This window comes from Nilaparvata lugens, chromosome 14, assembly GCF_014356525.2.
Source record: "Nilaparvata lugens isolate BPH chromosome 14, ASM1435652v1, whole genome shotgun sequence".
Taxonomy (NCBI): Eukaryota; Metazoa; Arthropoda; class Insecta; order Hemiptera; family Delphacidae; genus Nilaparvata; species Nilaparvata lugens.
In genome coordinates this window covers 2,720,055-2,743,163 of record NC_052517.1, presented here as the reverse complement: position 1 = coordinate 2,743,163, position 23,109 = coordinate 2,720,055, and the positions used below count along the sequence as shown (strand labels likewise).

The window sequence follows — 23,109 nt, the reverse complement described above, 5'->3', positions numbered from 1 at the left end:
CAATATTAAAAAATATTATCAAATCATTATAGTCCATAGTAATCTTTATTTCATAAAATCGATAAAAGATATAAATTGAGTTCTCTACTTTCTTGACTCGTCCATCTAAACTGCGTAGCACTCTAGCAGCTACTTGTCCGTCTATGCTGAGTGCAATTTTTCATAGTCTAAAATGGCGGCTCCGTCTATAGGAATGTTGTGTCGAACTAGTAATTTTGCCCTTGCACAGGTAAATAATTTGTCGAATTTGTGATTAGATTCAATTATTTGACGTACATGAAATATTTTTCATATCATTTCATTGTTGCTGTTTGTATCAATACTTTTATTTTACACTCCCATCTAGCAATTTAGCTGCATTTCTCTTGACCTATGTTACCTTATTTTGTTGTGTAACAACTCATATCAAATACTTATCATTGACCGATTTCGCAATAATGAAAGATATTTAATTAATATTTACTCGTTTTTTTCTTTTAATTGGTTCTATTCAAGTAAAATGTCGGTTACGTAACTAGGGTCAGTTTCAATGTCACTTGTTTTGGCTCACGTCAACAAGTTGATCAAATTTTATAAAGACAAATTCGAAAAAATCCTATGTCCTTTTACATATTTCCTTATTCTCCTTGAAATATTGCTTCACTGTTTTTTCCAATTATATAACTTGATCTACTCATAAATTCAGTCTAAAAATTGAATTGACTCACTTTTATTTTACAATATTTTTCTCTTATATTCCAGTTATGTTAATGACAAATTTTGCCATCAATTACTTATTTTACCACTGATATTCCAATATATTTCTAACAAGAGATATTCAACAGAAATATCGACTATCGTTCTCAAGCTTCATTGATATTTTATCATTTTTAGATTATGAACTATGATACACACTATTATACACTGTATAATAAATATGTGTTTGTAATATATTTTTTTAATAATTTTAGTTTACCATAGTTCTACCATTTTCCATTTATCATTGTATAATATTCATTTCAAATTTTCAATTAAAACTATAAAATAGAAAAATTGACTTCTGCTCCTGCAAATGTTGACAGAAGAACTAAATAGCAAATGGAAATATTAAAAAACTTTGCCTGGACCGAGAATGGCCGAAATCATAGTCTAAATGAATGAAGCTATTCAGAGCCTAAAATTCTATAATCATAATAATAATTAAGCTATTTTAAAAATCCAAATAAACTTGAATGCTCTTAAATGTCTGTCAATAATTATGGAATACTTATAAGCATTTTCACAAATAAAAGCAATTTCTCATATCTTTCCATAACCTATCTGAGCGATAGCAAGCGAATCGAGTGCTGGCATCCACACTCTTGCGCTCGTCGTCATTTGTAAGCGCACTTGGCGAGAGTGTGGATACGGCATTGAATAAATAGTTTATTTGAATAAATTGGCTAGGATTGGTCTAGGCCGACCAGGTTGATCTAGTGGTAAGGAGCCACAAACTTCGGTCTGATAGCGCCGCCTGATTCGTGGGCTCGAATCCTTCCTTCTTCTTCTTCTCCTTCTTCCTCTTTTTCTCTTCCTTCTTCTTCTTCTTCTTCTACTTTTCCTCCTTCTTCTCTTCTCCTCCTCCTTCTTCTCCCTCTTATTCAATTCACCAACGCACTTTCCATTACCCCGCACAAGCCAGGAGCTCATATGGTCATCATGCGTTTTAAAAATAATGAATAAAATTGTTGTTTTCTACTAAAATAGTTGTTACTTCACAGGTAAGACACGTGAGCAGCTCGAATGCTGTGGGTGGACTCAAGGCAGCGGCGGCGGCTGCAGCGTCCCCCCAGAGCGACGCGGCGCCCCGCATCAAAAAGTTCGCCATCTACCGCTGGAACCCCGATGAACCCCAGAAGAAGCCCGAAATGCAAATTTTCGATGTCGATCTCAACAAGTCAGTATATGCCTACTTTCTATAGTGAGATATTTAGGGCTAAATGATACAGTTGATTTGCAACGCGTTGCAATGTATTTGATACAGTTTTCTTGTTGACCGAAGCGAAGCTGAGGTATTAGTTTCGACTCGATCGGCTTTTGTCTGTTTGTTTGTTTGTACCGCAGTTACAGTCGCAGTTATTGTCCGATTTGGATGAAATTTGGTGTACAAGTTCTTTGAAACAAGGCGCAGAAATCGTATGTGTAACGATTTTTGATAAGACCTCCGGTTTTTAAATAAATTGAATATAAATTGTGCCGCTCTAAAATGTGCTGTATTGAATGAATGGTATCATTGGAATGCTATCGATAGAGGACAAGAGTTGTCAGCGGTGAACCTTGAAACGTCTGAGCCGCTCCAAATCATACTCTATTTATTAATAATTGAAGAAAACTTCTCACTTGATTGCACCATTTCTTCCCTTTTCAACACGATATTTCCCTGTTTTATAGATGAATAGTTTCTAGACCTACGGAACCGGCCGGAGACATCACAGCTTAGTTAGTTAGCTCTTGTTTTAGTTTTAGTATGAGATCGGAAACCGACTTGTGAGCATAAACATTCTGCATAGGCATAACAAGCCGCCATAACATTGAATCCACTTTTCATGAAAAACATTATTAGCAACCTCCTGTCATTGTCACCAACATATCCATCATTTTCCGTCTCACTATCGTCTGTGAGACGATTCATCGTCTAAATTGCCTACTGCATATTCCATTATTCTATCAGTTGACCGATTTATTATAATTGATTGTAAGAAAAGTTGCAATATATGGGGACAATATGAAGGTACCTCCTTGAGAGACATTTATAAGTCCGGTGTCCCTGGAAACAATGTCTTTAGCACTTGCAATGGAGAAAATAATAGATAACATGGATGAATCTTCACAATATACTGTACTTTCTTAATGGCCCTTCTCATTAGTTTGAAAGTTGTAGGCTATTCATGAGCGAGGTCTACTGTTTGCACTAGTTATTTGTAACACGTTGCAATAAATTTGATACAGTTTTCTTGTTATTTGTAACACGTTGCAATATATTTGATACAGTTTTCTTGTTATTTGCAACACGTTGCAATGAATTTGATACTGTTTTCTTGTTAATTGTAACACGTTGTAATATATTTGATACAGTTTCATTTAATTATGGTTGGAATTCAAAAGACTTTTGCGCTATCTTTGACTTGTTTGTATTGATATTTTGTTTTCTTGTATTATCTTTGTGTTGTTGGGAGTGTAAGGCTCAACTGACACTTAGGCGACTCAGGTGGAGAAGAGACTGGACTCTAGTGGAGAGCATGTGTTTTGAAATGGTGACGTCGCGGAGACTAGAATCGACTGGTCTGAGTGTCACCATTTGGAAACACATGCTCTCCACTAGAGTCCAGTCTCTTCTCAACCTGAGTCGCCTAAGTAGTGTGAGTTGAACCTAAAGGTGCGTACAGATTTATGCACCGCGAACATGAGCAATTCATTTTTAATCAGCTTATGCCAAGCTTTTTATATCTGTATCTTACCGTCTCTGTAAAAATACAGATATAGTCAGCTGATTAAAAGTGAATTGCTCATGTTCGCGGCGCGTATATCTGTACGCACGTTAAGGGCTACATGATACAGTTGATTTGCAACGCGTTGCAATTATTTGATACAGGTTTCTTGTTATGTGCAACACGTTGCAATAAATTTGATACAGGTTAATTGTTATTTGCAACTCGTTGCAATAAATTTAATACAGGTTTCTTGTTATTTGCAACACGTCCATCTTTTAAGGCGTTGCAACCTTCAGTCTGCCACTGCTAACTGGTTTCGGCTTTGAATCCCATCGAATAGGCATGGACGTTTCATCTCACCCATAATTCACCCTCGCACAAGCAAAACGCTTATGTGTGCATCATCCGCAATAAAAAAGTTGATAGAGGTTTCTTGTTATTTGCAACGATTTGTAACAAGTTGCTATATGTTTGATACAGGTTTCTTGTTATTTGCAACACATTGCAATAAATTTGATACAGGTTTCTTGTTATTTACAACACGTTGCAATAAATTTGATACAGGTTTCTTGTTATTTGCTACACATTGCAATAAATTTGATACAGGTTTCTTGTTATTTTCAACACGTTGCAATAAATTTGATACAGGTTTCTTGTTATTTGCAACGTTTTTCGATCTATTATTTAATACAACTTTATAAATTAGCTTCTCACACCCGGTTGCACAAAGGCCTGTTAACTTTTAATCCTGAATGTCACGAGAACTAATCAGAGAAGCCTTCTTAGAAAATAACTTTCTCTGATTGGTTCTCGTGGAATTAATCACGATTAAAATTCAATCGGCTTTTGTGCAACAGGGTCTTAGAATTATAAACTAAACCATCAAATAAACAACGAATTAACACTCTATGTTGAGGTGTTTTTTTATGTGTATATTTTTAATGATAGATATAGAATAGAATAACTGCCTTTATTCTTTAGGAGGGCGAAGTTAGGGCGCAGTCGGCCCTCTTTTACAAATGTAGATTCATTTTTGCAAATATAAAGCATAAAGTTTAACATTGTAGCACCACAAATAAGACTCACTAAAACCATGAGAAGCCATACTTTCCAACAGTGCATATTGTATAATAAACTGCCTCAAACAACCAGGAATCTGCCTCCAAACAAATTTAAGAAAATTGTATACAGTTATCTGAAAAATAATGCCTTTTACTCACTTGAGGAATACCTGAATTGAATGTAACGTAGATATGCTTTATCTGTTCAATTTGTATCGATTTTCTGTTCAATTGTGTGTAGACTACTTTTTAAAAGTATGTATTATGACTTGCCTAATGCTATAATTGTAGCCTGATGGTTAATAAAATTAATCTTGAATCTTGAAATAAAATTGAGTAATTGTTTGTTTGATACATTTTCAGATGCGGTCCCATGGTGCTAGATGCTCTGATCAAAATCAAGAACGAAGTGGACCCGACTCTGACCTTCAGGCGGTCATGTCGCGAGGGCATCTGTGGATCATGCGCCATGAACATCAGTGGCACCAACACACTGGCCTGCATCACGTGAGTAGGCCTATAGTGAGGTCCACGTTATAATGGCAGTATTTGATTAACATTGGTGTTGCTATCATTGTTTATCATTCCACAAAGCAGATACCTCTATCCTGTTTCGTATCAAATTATGATGTTGTGTATCAAGTTGAGATGATACTGTATCATATTGTTTTGATACTGTATCATATTGTCGAACACTACTATTGCTATAGTGAGGTCCATATTATAATGACAGTATTCTATTAACATTGGTGTTGCTATCCTTGTCTATCATTCAACAAAGCGGATAGCGCTATCTCTTTCTCGCTTTGCTCTGTTGCCAGATTGTCTTTTAACAATGTAGAATAATAAATTAATTAACAAAATATTTCATCTTAATTGATGTAAATTCATTATGAAATTATTGAAAAATATAATTTCTTGCTTAATAAAATGTAATTGATTATTTTAAACGAGAATGAACAGTTGATATTACATTAATAAACCTGTATCAGCTACCGTCTATAGAAGGTATTGACAAGACAGAAGATCGGCAACGTTCTTCTCCTATCTTTCTCCACTGCCATTATAACGTGGACCTCACTATATGACAAATATTTTTCAAGATTTATAACACAAGATGTTTATCTAATTTTATACACTAGACAATTTGAAATATCTCCTATATTTTGGTAGAGAGTTAGTGGGGAGGATATTTTTAATATTCTTTCCGAAGAATGGACATTGATATGTCCAAAGCTCCGCCAATTTATGTAGATGCATAACAATATAATTATCTATAGTTATTATATTACAAATTGCTTTTTCATATCATATACAGTTCAATAATTATTTTCTTAGTTTATATTTTGTAAATTAATCTATAATTTTGCTGTATTGTAAGCTATTGTATATAAGTGTATAAGCCAGTATATATTGTAATCTACATGAATAAAGTACTCAATCAATCAATTTTTCTCTACTGCCATTATAACGTGGACCTCACTATATGCCAAATATTTCTCATGACTTATAGCACAAGATGTTTATCTTTTTTTATACACTAGACAATTTGAGATATATCCTATATTTTGGTAGAGAGTTAGTGGGGAGGATATTTTTAATATTCTTTCCGAAGAATGGACATTGATATGTCCAAATCTCCGCCAATTTATGTAGATGCATAACAATATAATTATCTATAGTTATTATATTACAAATTGCTTTTTCTTATCATATACAGTTCAATAATTATTTTCTTAGTCTATATTTTGTAAATTCATCTATAATTTTGCTGTATTGTAAGCTATTGTATATAAGTGTATAAGCCAGTATATATTGTAATCTACATGAATAAAGTACTCAATCAATCAATCTTTCTCCACTGCCATTATAACATGGACCTCTCTATTATTTTTCAAGATTTATAACACAAGATGTTTATCTAATTTTATACACTAGACAATTTGAGAACTAGCTGATCTGAGGAACTCTCCGCCTATCTCTTCAAGTCCTCTATCAATCAATCAATCAATAGTTTATTTTTCCTTATACAATGCATACATGAATGTCTATAATTACATAAATACAATTGACAATTAACATAATAAGTTGAAAGTAAAATAGTATTTTCGCCACACTGCACAGAAAGCAGCTGTTTTCCAGTCCCTACGTAGATCTGAAAGACATTGTTTGCAAACGACTCTCGTCTGACGTCAGAACAGGTTTCTTTCCGGCCTAGGCCCAAAAGAGTACCCTTTCCAGCCGCTAACATGGAACTAAGAAAGGTGATCAAAAAACTTTCCATTATTTGTGTTCATTATTCAATAATTAAAACATTTATAGACTAACTAGCAGGTAACCCGTGCTTCGCAAGGGTCTATTTTGAAACTTGACAAACTAAAAACTTGACGTAATGAAATCTAGAAGAATTAAGATAGGCCTATAAGAATCGAATCCTCGGTTGATTAAAAATTTATATGCAGCATTTCAAGTTAATCAGTCCAGTAGTTCAGATGTGATGATGCGTCAAACATAATTTTCCTATCCTTTACACGTGTACACGTGTTTAAGCCAGTCCTTTCCTTCATTATAGTATAGAAGATGATAATATTCATCTATCTATCATCTATCTATCATCTTCTATACTATAATAAAGGAGATGAATGAGAATAAATTTTGAAAGGTTTGAGATATCGATGTGCGGTTTTCACCATACATTTTCTCTGGAAATCCTGTATCGGGATCATGTTTCATATGACCACCTTTCAATTATAAAAAGAAGAAGTTGGATTCAAAATGGCGGAAAAAATTTGGGTGCAACGTAAAATTTGTTTTTATCATTCGAAAAGGATCCCCAATCATACCAATCATCTAATTTCCCTTCTAAGAGAAATGTTCTGCTGTTTCCATACAACAACTGGGAGCATGACACATAATTGAAAACTTGACAAACTAAAAACTTTATGTAATCAAATCTTGAAGAATTGAAAATAGGTCTATAACCATCCTCGGTTAAGCAAGAATCTATATGCAAAATTTCAAGTTAATAAGTCCAGTAGTTCAGACGTGATGATGCGTCAAACATAATTTTCCTATCCTTTACACTTGTATTGAAGGAAGCACGTGTATAATCCAGTTCTTCCCTTCATTATAGTATAGAAAATGGATAGATGGATGGATGATCATTCTTATTTTACTAAAAGACAGAATAAGTTGAGTAGTTTCCCTTTTAGAGAAATTTTGACAACTCACAAAACTTATTACTCTCCTTGCCCTATTACCATAGGTAAGGAGAGTATTGCTTTCCGAAAAAAATTAAGGTACCCCAATTTCTAAATTTCTATACGTTTCAAGGTCCCCTGAGTCCAAAAAAAAGATTTTTGAGTATTGGTCTGTATGTGTGTATGTATGTATGTGTGTGTGTATGTGTGTGTGTGTGTGTGTGTGTGTGTGTGTGTGTGTGTATTGTGTGTATGAGTGTATGTGCGTCTGTGTACACGATATCTCATCTCCCAATCAACGGAATGACTTGAAATTTGAAACGTAAGATTTGAAACACGAACAATTTCGGTCATATGCAATTCAAGATAGCGGCAAAAATGGCGAAAATGTTGCCAAAAACAGGGTTTTCGCGATTTTCTCAAAAACGGCTCCAACGATTTTCATCAAATTTATACCTAGAGTAGTCATCGATAAGCTCTACTGCCACAAGTCCCATATCTGTAGAAATTTCAGGAGCTCCGCCCCTGAAATACCGATTTTGGAATTTTAATTGAATAAAAATGGAAGAGAATAATTTCTTCATGTAAATATCAACACCTTTATTCAAAGACATATTAACTGCATGCGTTTTCTTATTGCCGATACAGCATTGATGAAACTGTAGACGTTTATTTAGCACTTTGTCTCAAAAAACTGTTCTAGCTGAAAAATTAATAATCCATACAACGTGTAGGCCTAACATTTTATCAGGAAAACGGAGTTTCAAAACTATGTTTTTTCTAAACTGATGTTTTCGAGATAATTTATTTGATGCAGCTGTTTCACATTCACCATATTATTATAAAGAGTTTGTGAAAATTACAATATTTATTAATTATCAAAACAATACTTTTATTATATTTATAATAAAAATATTATCATTATTATTAAAAATATTTATCAAATAGCAGGAACCCGTGCTTCGCAAGGATCTATTTTCAAAATTGTAATCTGAAAACTTGACGTAATGAAATTTTGAAGAATTGAAAATAGGCCTATAACCATCCTTGGTTAATTAAGAATCTAGCCTATATGCAAAATTTCAAGTTGATTAGTCCAGTAGTTCAGACGTGATAATGCGTCAAACATAATTTTCCTATCCCGTACATGTATAAGCCAACTCTTTATTTTATTATAGATATGGTTAACGACTGCAAGAGATAGGAGTGTGGAACAGAATAGTTGTGAAACTATGATAGCCCCAGAAGTTTCTCGAACACAATAGTAGGTACTACATGAACTTTTTGAAAGTGATTTAAAAAAAATGTTAAAAAAACAGAACTGAAAGCTGTCAACCTTATCATTCTACCTCCATTTAGAGAGTTCGATTCTTGTTGGCAAGAAACATGTTATTCAACGCAGAAATCATTGTTAATTTACTAAACTATAGGATAAGTTGAATAGTTTCCCTTTCAGGGGGAGTTTTGACAACCCACAAAACTCATTTTTCATTTGAGGAAATATCGAAAAGGTGCATAGGATCTTTTTTTTCTTCAGCTTGCCAAAATATCCCTCATTTCAATATTAAAATTTTTGACTGACTCTACAGTGAGTCAATAGTTCTATCATGGCTCGAATAATTTTGAAATTGTAATAAAATAAAAATGATAGAGAATAATCAATTCATGTGAATGTCAACACCTTTATTCAAAGACATATTAACTGCATGCGTTTTTGTATTGCCGATACAGCATTGACAAAACTGTAGACGTTTATTTAGCAGTCTCAAAAAACTGTTCTAGCTAAAAAATTAATAATCCATACATTGGGCCTATACATTGCATCAGGAAAATGAAGTTCAAAACTATGGTTTTCCTAAACATATGTTGTTGACATAATTTCTTTGGTGCAGCTGTTTCACATTCGCCATATTATTATACAGAGTTTGTGGAAAAAATATTGATTATCAAAACAATACTTTTATTATATTAATAATAATATTATACATATTTATCAATTATCAGAACAATATTATTGAGGTTGAGTGGAATCAGGTAGAAAGCAATAACAGAACAGATGTTCTTTTTTGAATTTCTATCATATTATTTTGTTATTTCCAATGATTACAACATATGTTAGGATATCACATATCAATAAATAAATTATTTCATTTCCATATGGCACTCACCTTACCATGTTCATAACCTTACTTAATAGGATCCTTTCTCATCCTTTGAAACCCTTAGAGGCAATATATCTCAAAATCCGTTCTTAGTGCGCGTCTAGCATGTTTGAAGAATACTTGTGCAAAGTTTCAAGTCTGTAGGACAATTAGTTTGAGCTGTAGTGTGATTTTACATCAAAATTTTCGAAAAATGTCCTCTCCTGGACCACTCTGAGCTCCTGATCGAAATTTTTCTGCATAGATCTATTTTTTTTCGTAGCTGAACAAAAAAGTTCCTCATGACTTTGCTGTGCAATGAGCGGTTAAAAAGTACAAAATTTTGGGGGGGCCCTAGCTCCCTCAGGGGGGCAAATTTCTGAAAATCCTTTCTTAGTGGATGTTTTCAGGCTACCATAAACAATCGTGCAAAATTTCAAGTTTTTAGGCCCAGTAGTTTGGGCTGTGGTGTGATTCAAGTCTGTCGGGGCTTAGCCTTTTATAAGTATAGAGATAATATCATCTTATTGTCATTTGAAAGAATAAAAAAGTATAAACTCAACCTCCCACATAATTGAACATCTTTCAGGTTATTTAGACAAATCAGAATAAAAAATAAAAATACTTGGACAATTTCCTGATATTCAGATTACCTCAGATTTGCTAGAGCTATCACCTTCCACTTCTGCTTTCGGAAGTGCTTAGTAAACAACAAACTATTCTCATATATATATTGTTTATTTTTGTGTGTGGCGAAAAATAGCGTTCGCACCACGGGCAAAAATGTTTTTCCGGCTCTCAATCTTTTCTAGTCCTCGGCCTACGGCCTCGGACTTGAAAACCGATTTCGAGCCGGAAAAATCTCATTTTCTGCTCTAGGTGCGAAATATATTATATTATTAAATACGGAAAGTCCCTGAAAAGGTTAAAAACCAGAGTTATGATGTCCTCTATGAAATTATACTCATCGGTTTTCGTTTGGTTTGTTAGCAAAATCGACACCAATTTGAGCGCGCCACAGAAGATCTACCCGCTGCCGCATCAGTATGTGATCAAGGACCTGGTGCCCGACATGAACAACTTCTATGAACAGTACAAGATGATCAAACCGTGGCTGATCAGGGAGAAGGAGCCGGAGGCCGGACAAGCACAGTACTTGCAGAGCATTGATGACCGAGCTAAGTTGGTGAGTCGATTATCAAAGATATCGATGTTTTTTAATATCGTCAGTTTTGATTGGCGATATTTTAGTATCGATAATGTATTATCGATATTTTTAATATCGATACTTTGGGTTTAATATCGACCGAGCTAAGTTGGTGATTCAAAATTGGTGTCGATTATCAAAGATATCGATATTTTCAATGGTCAACACACATGTCGTTAGTGGCCAACCTAAAAATGAACTGCAATGTAGATGATGAAGAAGAATTTAAGATATTTTACTCCAGAATTGTTTATTTTTGAAGTTAAATAAACTTTGAATTTTTATTGATGACCGAGCTAAGTTGGTGAGTCAAAATTGGTGTCGATTATCAAAGATATCGATATTTCAATGTTCAACACACATGTCGTTGAGCCAACCTAAAAATTAACTGCAATGAAGATGAAGAAGAAGAATTTAAGATATTTTACTCCATAGTTATTTATTTTTGAAGTTAAACTAGTAGTTCTGTGAACAGTAGGCCTATTCTCATCCACAAGTACCTGATTGAAACTATAGACCTTATGGAAATACAGCAATAGACTGGCTTCTCCACACATCTGTGTAATCATTTGTCAGCTGATTTATGATGAATAATTCTATAGTCTGATTTTTACTCTAATATTGCAGTATGAAGTAGGCTCCTTTTTCCTTTTATATTATCCTTGAAATGCAAAATTTCCAAAAAATCTTGTATATACGTCGACGCGCAATTAAAAAAGGAACATACCTTATGAAAAACAATAATCCAATGAACTTACTCGAGTTTAATAGTATTTAATATATTTAGTGTAAAATTATAAATTAACTTTGGCCTATGAATGCATATGCATATATAAATGAATAAATGAATAAATAAATGAATATTTATCATATATTTATTTATATGTGTACTATTGCCATATACTAATGATTACATAAATTGTAATTTTGTGTTGTCTATGTTTATAGGATGGTCTCTACGAGTGCATTCTGTGCGCGTGCTGCACGACCTCATGTCCGAGCTACTGGTGGAACGGCGACAAATACCTGGGGCCGGCTGTGCTGATGCAGGCATATCGCTGGATCATTGACAGCCGAGACGAGGCCACTGCGCAGCGACTCACTGCTCTCAAGGACCCCTTCTCTGTCTTTAGATGCCACACCATCATGAACTGCACACGCACTTGTCCCAAGGTACATTAACTCACACTATAATCATAGCATTCATTCATAACTATATCATTATATTATGATTCATTGATAACTTCCTTACTACTCGTGCTATTCATTGATAACGTACTTTACAACATGCTAGTACTTTACGGCTCAACTCACACTTACGCGACTCTAGTGGAGAAAGAAAGAAAGATAGAAAGAAATATTTATTGCCAAAATCATTAAACAAACTTTACAAATGTGAAAAATATAAAAATTTTCATATACAATACATTACAAAAACTTAAAGAATTGAAATATTTTCCATTTAAAAATCGATTATAATATTATCATTGGCGTTACCAGCAAAACTAAGTAGTTTGAGCGATGGCAACGAGTAATCAGTCGGCTATAATTAGTGGCTTGAGATTCAGTCGAAAATAGAAAAAATATAATAAAGAAAAAAAGAGCATGTGTACGTTCTGTATACAGTAAATTGTTCCAGTTCCAATCGTAAATTGGTCCATCACGTGACTATAGTGAGGTCCACGTTATAATGACAGTGGATAAAGATAGAAGAATAGCGATGCCGATTCTCTGCATTAATTAATCATATTTCCCTTTTTGTGTAGTTGAGAAGTTGATATTGTGGTAATTATTCATATTGAATGAAAAAGACTAAGAAATTGTCAAAAAACCACTGATTTATTGATAATTAGAAAGACCGGTTTCGGTTATTACACCATTGTCAATCTCTGATAAAACTCTATCAGAGATTGACAATGGTGTAATAACCGAAACCGGTCTTTCTAATTATCAATAAATCAGTGGTTTTTTGACAATTGCTTAGTCTTTTTCATTCAATAATCATATTTCTACACTGTCAAAAACATAATTGGCATCGTTGTGGACCTAGAAAAGGATAGTTCCACTGGCTTTGTCGAATGATAGACAAGGATAGCAAAACCAAAGTTGATCATATACTGTCATCATAAGGTGGACCTCAATACATTAATTTGTAAGGTGAGCGATGTGCTATTTCTCCAAGATTGAAAGAATCGGTGCCGGTTGCACAAAAGCCGGTTAAATTTTAATCGTGATCAATTTCTCAATTGATTCCCCAATTTTTCCAAAATAGTCCAAAATGTTCCCATGGAACGCCATTTCAAAATTGTTGGTTCAAGCTTTTGGCGCGCACATATAAAGTTGATTTACACTAAACTGTGTCGTTTACTAGCTGCGTGAATGAAGAAAGGCTGTTTTACAAACCTACTGTCTAGAAAAGTGTAAATTTCTTTTATTCCATTACTCTCAAATTTTCTATCGAGAAAAATTCATGAATGGTTATCAAACATCATATTGTTGGTTATGTATTCTATGCATTGGTAAACAAACTATCAGCGCATGCGCATAGAAGCAAGCAGACTACAATAATCGACCAATGAGAGCTCAGATAATTGGAACTGTACCAGGTCGGACAATTTACCACACACTTCGACTGTGGGGCAGAAAAATGGAACTGGAACAGGTTTCTGGAACAGAATCTGCAAAATTCCTCCCATGGAACGCGGAGCTTTTTACTTGTAAATTGTGAATCGGACAATTTACCACATTCCATGTACACAGAACGGGCCCCATGTGTTTCCAAATGGTGACAGTCGCGGAGACTAGAGTCGACTGGTCTGAGTGTCACCATTTGGAAACACATGCTCTCCACTAGAGTCCAGTCTCTTCTCCACCTGAGTCGCGTAAGTGAGTTGAGCCATAGAGAACAATAGCGTAAGTAGATATCCCATGGTATAAGACGTTTATGTCGCAACTTTTACTGTTATCTCAAACCGATAGTCCACGTAGTTCTTTCCTGTGAAGCTGTGTGACGCTGGTAGTCTCTCATACTGTGCCGTTCATACACTCTCACCCCAACCAAACAGTAAAAATCTACAATAATCGGCTTGAGATAACAGTAAAAGTTGCGACATAAACGTCTTATACCATGGGATATCTACTTACGCTATTGTTTCTCTATGTTTGAGCCTACAGGTGATATTCATTGATTATGACACCTTGTATTTTTTACTTGTTACACTAACCTTTCCCCCACACGCCAACAAGGAAAAGATTAATTAGGTATCAAGCTCGCTTCGCACGCTCTTGTTATGAAATAGGCTCTCGCTATTCTTGCCTCGATTGTGGAATAGCCTCGGCTTTAACTGGTGGAGGCTGGCTACCCTTGCCTAAAATATGTTTTCCGACCAGGCCGGTAAAACTTTACGGCCCTAGGGCTGTAAAATGACCTTGAATAACAGCTGATTCTGATTTGATATGAACGGGTTTACAAAATAGTTTATGAAACAGAATCAGTTTATGCTTCTAGAATTGAATAAAGTATTTTGCAATAAGATACTATCATTTCATTTGGATGAATGAAATACAAATAAGATATTATAAACTACTCAAATTCAATTTTCAGAGTATAATAGAATCTAACCTCAAACCTCATAGTACTGCGTTTATCACAAAACCTGGTGGATAGTTTTGGAACTACTTGGGCAATATCCATGGTGCTGAACGTTTTAACAAATAGTTTATGAAACAGAATCAGTTTATGCTTCTAGAATTGAATAAAGTATTCTGCAGTAATATACTATCATTTTATTTGGATGAATGAAATAGAGGTAAGATATCTTCTTCTTCTATATAATAAGAGAGAGTGGGGTTGTGTTTGTTCGCATCAAAACATGTCAACTTGTGGATTGCATACCGGAAAAACGGGAATGATTTAGATCTCCAAATTTTGAACATAGATTCTAAAAATATCAATCTCGTGCACCTGGAAGCCCAAATTTCTATTTTCCTTCTAGATTTTTCAGAATATTAATGTTCAAATTCATCTATGCTACCGTAGGCTAATTGAAGTTCCATAGCCCAAAGTGTGTATTTTTATCAGCAGGTTATAAGACTACGATTTACGAACGTCTATGTAGCGCAGCGGTAAGAAGCTTGCTTACGGAGCGATGGTACCTCGGTTCAAATCCCCGATGCTTCCCATTTTTTTGTTCTTAATTTTTTCCCTCGAAACCTATTATTATCAATTATTTTTTGAAGGAATTTGTTTTCATTACTATTGAACTTGGATTTTATCAAATAATTATTTTCAATGTAAAATTTTGCCACCAGTACAAATGAATTGGACATAGTCTTCATGCTGTAGGCCTATAATTTATTGAATTTCATAAGAAAAACATGAATAGATCACAATAAAATGAGTAATAATTTATATTCTTCAGTTATAATGTAGGCTACTATCAGACACGAATTCCCAGTGAAACGAGTATTTTAGGTATTTTTTTGGAATTGGGAAAACAAAAGGCTGCCTGATTCAAATTGAGGAGGATCCTAATAGAACTAAAATTTATTGATGTATTGGAAAAATCAATATGATTCTGTGAGGTTTCCAAGTATTATGTATTCTTCAGTTTTCTATACTTTAATAACTAGATACTAATAACTATACTAATAGCTAGAGCTATGACCTTCCACTTTTGTTTTCGGAACTGCTTAATAAACAATTATTCTCATATATATTATTTATTGCCTCTTTTGATTAAAAAATCAGCTGTTGGAAGGCACAAGAGACCCACGAAACCGCCTAACTTTTTGGCGTCAGCTATACCTGTAGTGTGGCGAAAAATATCGTACGCGACTCTCTCAGAAAGGTGTTTACGGTATTCGGATAACGTATCCGAAACTATCCTCATACCGTAAACACTAACTTTCTGTGCTTGTAGCGTAATATACTATTTCGACAACAATTACTGTTCTTGAAGAGTATGTAATAAAGAATTTTGACTTCGACTTTGAAGTATTAGGCTTACTATACTCGCCTCAGTTTTATGATAGCCTCACGGCTTGAACAATTGAAAAGGCTCCCTATGCTTGCCTCAAATAGGTGTTAGGCTCGCTACGCTCGCCTCAATTGTAAAATAGCCTTGCTCCACTCGGCTTGATAAGGTTAAAGACTTGCTACGCTCCCCTTAATTGTGAAATAGCCTCGCTTTACACGGCTTCAACTGGTAGTAGACTCGCTACGCTCGCCTCGATTGTAAAATGGCCCTTCCCTCGGCTCCAACAAGTAAAATGCTCGCTCCGTTCGCTTTGGATAGGAATTAGGCTTCTAGGAATAATTAGGAATTATGTGTTCTACATAATTATTATTTTCTTTTCACATAAACCCAATAAGGGATTAGGTTTTTACGTTTCCATTCTCTTGAAGACCCGTAACATGAAAAATCTCGCTTCGCTAGCTTTAGTGATAAATTTTTTCGCCACACTGCACAGAAAGCAGCTGTTTCCCAGTCCCTACCTACGTAGATCTGAAAGACATTGTTTGCAGACGACTCTCGTCTGATGTAAGAAACAGGTTTCTTTCCGGCTAAGGCCGGAACATATTATTTACGCAAATCTCAACCTGTTTCTTACGTCAGACTAGAGTACCCTTTCTGGCCGCTAAACTTCAAGTGTGCTAAAACAGCTCATCAAAAAACTTTTCATTATTTGAGTTTATTCAATAATTAAAACATTTATAATAATACCATCTTATTGTCATTTGAAAGAATAAAAAAGTATAAACTCAACCTCCCACATAATTGAACATAATCTTTTAGGTTATTTAGACGAATCAGAATAAAAAATAAAAATACTTGGACAATTTCCTGATATTCAGATTACCTCAGATTTGCTAGAGCTATGACCTTCCACTTTTGCTTCCGGAAGTGCTTAATAAACAATTATTCTCATATATATATTGTTTATTTTTCTGTGTGGCGAAAAATAGCGTTCGCACCACGTGAAAAAATGTTTTTCCGGCTCTCAATCTTTTCTAGTCCTCGGACTTGAAAACCGATTTCGAGCCGGAAAAGTCTCATTTTTTCGGCCCTAGATGCGTAATATACTATTTCTCTATGCTTATACTTACTGTATTCCTTCTTGAACATTTTATCATTTACCTTGTATCCTTTTCCTGTTTCCTTCCTCCTCTAATCCTTTCCTCTCTCTCTCTCTCCTTCGCAGGCTCTCAACCCGGGCAAAGCGATCGCCCTTTTGAAAATAATTTTGGCGGGAAAATCGCGCGGTCGGCCCGAGATGGACGGAATGGTTTTTGCGAATTTCGCCAAAGACTCCGGCTCTATGTTTGATAAAAGTGGCGACAAAGACGAACCGAGGAAGTGTGGCATACACGGTTATAAGGAATAGATGATGATTGGACTGGTTTAACGAAGAAATCTAAATGGAAAATAAGTTTAAGAAATTAATTGACGTTTTCGAGTTTTGAGAAATTGATTGTGACGGTTATAAGGAATCAATCATCGGTATTGGACTGTGTTTCAAAAGAGTGTTGTCCAAAAAAAGGAAAATTGAGATGAAGAGTAAGGTTTAAGAAATCAATTGAAGTTTTCGAGTTTTGAGGAATTGATTGTGACGGTTATAAGGAATAGATGGTTGGACTGTGTTTAAAAGAGATTTGTCTAAAAAACGGGACTCAGAACGTTGTTTCCGTTGTGTTTTAAAGACTGACTTTCTAAAAAATATTGTTGGGAAAGGGTGTTTTTTGTTACAAAGAGATTGTTGGACTGGTTTAACGAATAAATCTTTATGAAGAATAAGTTTTGAGAAATCAATTGACGTTTTCGAGTGTTGAGAAATTGATTGTGACCGTTATAAGGAGTGATTGGACTGTGTTTTAAAAAAGAGTTGTCTAAAAACAGGATTGAGAAAGTTGTTTCCGTTGTTATAAAGAATGAACTTCTAAAAAAATATTGTTGGAAAGGGTGTTTTTTGTTACAAAGACTGACTTTTTAGAAAAATATGATTGACCAAGTGCCGGCGCACAAAATCCGATTTAATTTTAACCGTGATTAACTTCATGAGAACCAATCAGAGAAGGTCTTTTTGATGAGACGGCTTCTCTGATTGGTTCTCGTGGGAATAATCACTGTCAAAATTTAACCGGCTTTTGTGCAACCGGCAATTGGTGATTATTCGTTGTTATAAAAACTGATTTTGGGAGGGAAATGTTTTGAATATGGGTGAGAAATTTATCAATACAAGTGGAAGATATTGGAAAATATTATTTTGGGAGAGTTGTTCATTGTTGAAAAATATTATTTTGGGAGAGCTATTTATTGTTGAAAAATATTATTTTGGGAGAGTTATTCATTGTTATAAAGACTGTTTTGAACTCACAAATTCCTGATTTTTTTTAAATTCCTCACAATTAACGCAAATCAGAAAACTTGACAAATTATTAGAATAGAATGACTATTTGTTGACGTGACGAAGTTTGGACAATAATGTCCACTCTACCACTATTCAACCACATTGTTAGCAAATTGATGATACAAATTCAAATTCTTTATTAGCAATTCCATATTCTTACATTAACATTTACAGTATGTAGAGAATTTCTGCTTTGTCAATATACAAACTAGTAGTTATGTTAACAGTAGACCTCACTCTGTATTCTCATCCACAAGTACCTGATTGAAACTACAGACCTTATGAAAATACAGCAATAGACTGGCTTCTCCACACATCTGTGTAATCACTTGTCAGCTGATTTATGATGAATAATTCTATAGTCTGATTTTTACTCCAATATTGGCGTATGAAGGAGGCTCCTTTTTCCTTTTATATTATCCTTGAAATACAAAATTTCAAAAAACCTTGTATATACGTCGACGCGCAATTAAAAAAGGAACATACCTGTCAATTTTCCTGAAAATCTATTACCGCGTTTCGCCGTAAATGCGCAACAAACATTTAAACATTAAGAGAAATGCCAAACCGTCGACTTGAATCTTAGACCTCACTTCGCTCGGTCAATTGGAATCAACACAATCAATTACAGTCAATAAATGAATTAATCACAAATAAAACTAAAAATTCTAGAACTAAAACTAAAGCATACACTGGAGGCCTTGAATAAGTTAATTAACAACTTAGGTAGGACTACTTGTTGAATGCTTGTTGAATCGTTACAATGCTAAGAAATATGATCGCTATTTGGTGTAGAATAGTTATTTGTGCAACTAGTGCGCAAAGTGACAGTTTGCTGCACCGAAAGAAACGTTTACGCCCGAGCCGTAGGCGAGGGCGGAATGGTTTCTTGAGTGCAGCAAACGAACTTTGCGCACGTATTTCACATTAAATTTTTCCTACAGTTACCATTGAATATGAAAAGTGGGTAATTATGGGTAAAATTCCCTGAAATCCATCAAATGTTTTTCTGTGTAACTTTATTATTAATAAAAACCTCAATTTATTTAAAATTGAATTATAATGATTAGTAATTCAATTGAAAATTCATCTGACTGCTTGAAGGGGGTTTATGTTATGTAAGCATTGAAATGACTATAATCAAGGCACATAATAAATAGAACGTTGTTCTTCACTGCCATTATAACGTGCACCAGTCACAGTTACCAACTTAATTTTGATTTTGCTGCACTGGTGCTCCATATAACCTACTAACTATTTTGCGTTATCATGCTGCAAATCTGGAGTACGCAAAGTTCTCACTTTGCCCACTAGTGCGGAAAAGTGATTCTTTGCAGCCTGCAATCAGTGCAGAAATGGTCACTTTTCAGGGTATCTGTAGGAAATATATATTTTGTGTTCTATCTGGAAATGTTGATAACAGATATGAAAATTTATGGAGGATATTTCTCGTGTTGTTGATAATTTGTGATGAAAATTTTTTGTGTAAAACTAAATTTTAAAATGTAGCATGGCATGAAATATCCCTCACTTGCACTGACATGAGTTTTTCTGGTTCAGCATGGATATAAATAGTATATTGTATAAAAATAGAAAGTCATGCGTCCCATTAGAATCTAGAAAATATATCAGTCAAGATAATACCATAGAGAAACAATAGCGTAAGTAGATATCCCATGGTATAGGACGTTTATGTTGCAACTTTTACTGTTATCTCAAGCCGATTACTGTTGATTTTTGTCGATTTTTATCGTTTTGTTGGGGTGAGAGTGTATGTACGGCACAATATGAGAGACTACCAGTGTCACACAGCTTCACGAGAAAGAATTACATGAACTATCGGCTTGAGATAACAGTAAAAGTTGCGACATAAACGCCCTATACCATGGGATATTTACTTACGCTATTGTTTCTCTATGATAGTATTACTGTATAAAAATAGACAGTTGTAAGTTCTATTAAAATCTATAAAATATATTAGACAAGATAATACTTTTTCCCTAGGGGACTAATTCTTCCTCGAGTCCATAGCTGTAATAATATTTTTTTGTCTAGGCCTATAACTTTCTCTTGGTTTTTCTGGCTTTGCTGCTTCTATTGTACAGTTTTGGCTTAAGGCTGTTTGGTACACTTTTTTATTATTTAAATTGGATAATCTTTTTCAATATAATTGTTAAGATCATTATAAGAGTGAGAAAAAGTGGCAACAGAAATTTTTAAGTGGTCTAATAAGCGAGTTATGGGTTGTTGAAGTGCTAACTCCGTTTTCTTTCCATATCACAAACGGTTTTGACTATATTATTGGAACTTCTCTTAAAAATTCAAAAAATGTATCTTTCCAAACTAAAACATTTTATTCCCCATACCTTTTATAAATAAAAAAGCAACATTTTTTGTAAATTCGATAACTTGTTTATTTTGGCATTAATCGCGAAAAACGCATACTAGAACAAAGCCAATGATATTCTGAATGTATTATAAAAAACTCCAATGGAAAATTCGAAATCGTTCATGATCTGGAAATAAAACAGAGTTTAGCACTTCAACAACCCATAAATCGCTTATTAGACCACGTGAAAATTTCAGTTGCCACTTTTTCTCACTCTTATAATGATCTTAACAATTATATTGAAAAAGATTATCCAATTTAAATAAAAATAAAAAGGTGTACCGTACAGCCTTAAATCTCAGAAAAGTTAAGACGTCTTCCCTGCGGGACTGATTCTTCCCTAAGTCCCTAGCTGTAGAAATATTGGTTTGACTCCACAATAGGTAGATAGGTCTATAACTTTCTCTTGGTTTTTCTGGCTTTGCTGTTTCCATTGCACGGTTTTGGCTTGATTTCTGTACCATTGTTTGGTTCACCTAACCTTACTAAACAATTTTATTTGGTCTGCACTGTTCCTAATTGCACGTGATTTACTATTTCAAAATTGCCAATCTTGAAAACTGAAAAAGTGTACATTTGTCGAACTGCATGTAATGTGATTGCAAAAACTTGCAAAATTGTAAAAGCTTGATGATTTTACAAAAACTTTCTAAAGTTTGCCCAGTTTTCTAACTGCATCCTGTGGCATGTTATTGCAAATAATTGTTGTCAATTTGAACGAAATTTGGCATGAGGGTTGTGAAAAAAATTGACAATTCGAAAAGAATTTTGAAAAAAATCTAATTTTCACAGGGTCTCAACCCAGGCCGTGCCATTGCTGAGATCAAAAAACTACTTTCGGGTTTTGCCAAAAAAGGCGAGCCTCAACTACCCACAGACAGTCTGCATCAGAAGGCAGCTGCCTAGACCGACATAACCTCAAAATTTGTTTCCTAGATCAGCTGTTCTGTCGCCGCCGCCATATTGGATCGATTTGCCCTTGAGATCAGCTGATAGTTGCATAAGAAATCACAATATTCAATGCTATACTGGATTATTTGACCTGGAGATAAGCAGATGGTTGGATAACTAGTGGTACATAAAACTCACAATATTTAATGATATACTGGATTATTCGACCTTGAAATCAGTTGGATGACACATTAACTAGTGGTCACATACTATCTTGGTCGACATGACCTTGAGATCAGGTGGTAGTGGCGTCCATCTTGGTTGATATGACCTTGAGACCAGCAGGTAGTGGCGTCCATCTTGGATGATGTGACCTTGAGATCAACTGATAGTTGTACAGATGATGCCAACTTGACCATTTTGACCTTGAGATTACCTGATCATTTGGACAACTCATAAATAGTGGCTGTCTTCTTGGTCAACATGACCTTGAGATCATCTGGTAGTGGCCGCCATCTTGGATGATGTGACCTTGAGATCAGCTGATTTGAGTGGACAGGAATACAACACTATAGTCACCGCCATATCGGCTGTAGCTTTTGTATACATAACCTAAGAAAAAACTGCAATGTGATCTGTAAAGATTGCATCATAACCTGCAAATTACAACATAACCTAAAAATGATATTATCGGCCAGCGGTGATGGGATATCTAGTAGCAATCAATTGTTATTGTACTATTATTTATTGTATACAGTATTCGGATTATATTTTAATAAAATATAAATCTAGAAAATTGGAATGTCTCGACCAGTATTCATTGTGTGCTTTCAAAACCATTGGTTCTTCTTTAAGGGATATATTCTGGAATTATGGAATTTTTCATTTTAGATTCATCAGACATTTGATATTATTTATTTTCACTTTTACTCATTTCATCAGTGTAGTAATTTTTCATAATCTATGCCCCTTATTTATTTTCATCTAATTTTTTCCCCTTTTTGGGTTTGTTATAATTTACCATAATATCCCTGTGAGCTTATTATTCAGGGTTCAGAAATTGATTTATTCAACTAATTTTTCCATATTACAATAATATGCTCCATCATCATGAGATCTGTTATTTTATGAAATATTCATAAATTCTCCAATCACATACCTTCATGTTGTGCAAATGTCACAATTGCTAAAATTTATGATATTACAATATCATGATTAGTTCTGTTGTTTTATGAAGTATTGAAATTTTATAAATTCTCCAATGACATACATTCATGCTCAAAATTCATTTTCCCTCATTTCTAATAATTCTTGTTAGATGAATTATTATTAATTATTCTTCAATTTTAACGTCATCTTCT

The 23,109-nt window shown here is 34.4% G+C and overlaps 1 protein-coding gene across 1 annotated transcript; it reads left to right on the top strand.

Moving 5' to 3' along the window:
- The first annotated feature begins 96 nt into the window (after positions 1 to 96).
- On the top strand, positions 97 to 22,550 carry LOC111043388 (succinate dehydrogenase [ubiquinone] iron-sulfur subunit, mitochondrial). The gene is made up of 6 exons (XM_039440488.1): positions 97 to 229; positions 1,740 to 1,915; positions 4,874 to 5,017; positions 10,842 to 11,037; positions 12,007 to 12,231; positions 21,650 to 22,550. Exons 1-6 carry the CDS (start codon positions 173 to 175, stop codon positions 21,761 to 21,763), a joined length of 912 nt encoding a protein of 303 aa, XP_039296422.1. The 5' UTR covers positions 97 to 172; the 3' UTR covers positions 21,764 to 22,550.
- Positions 22,551 to 23,109: the final 559 nt, after the last annotated feature.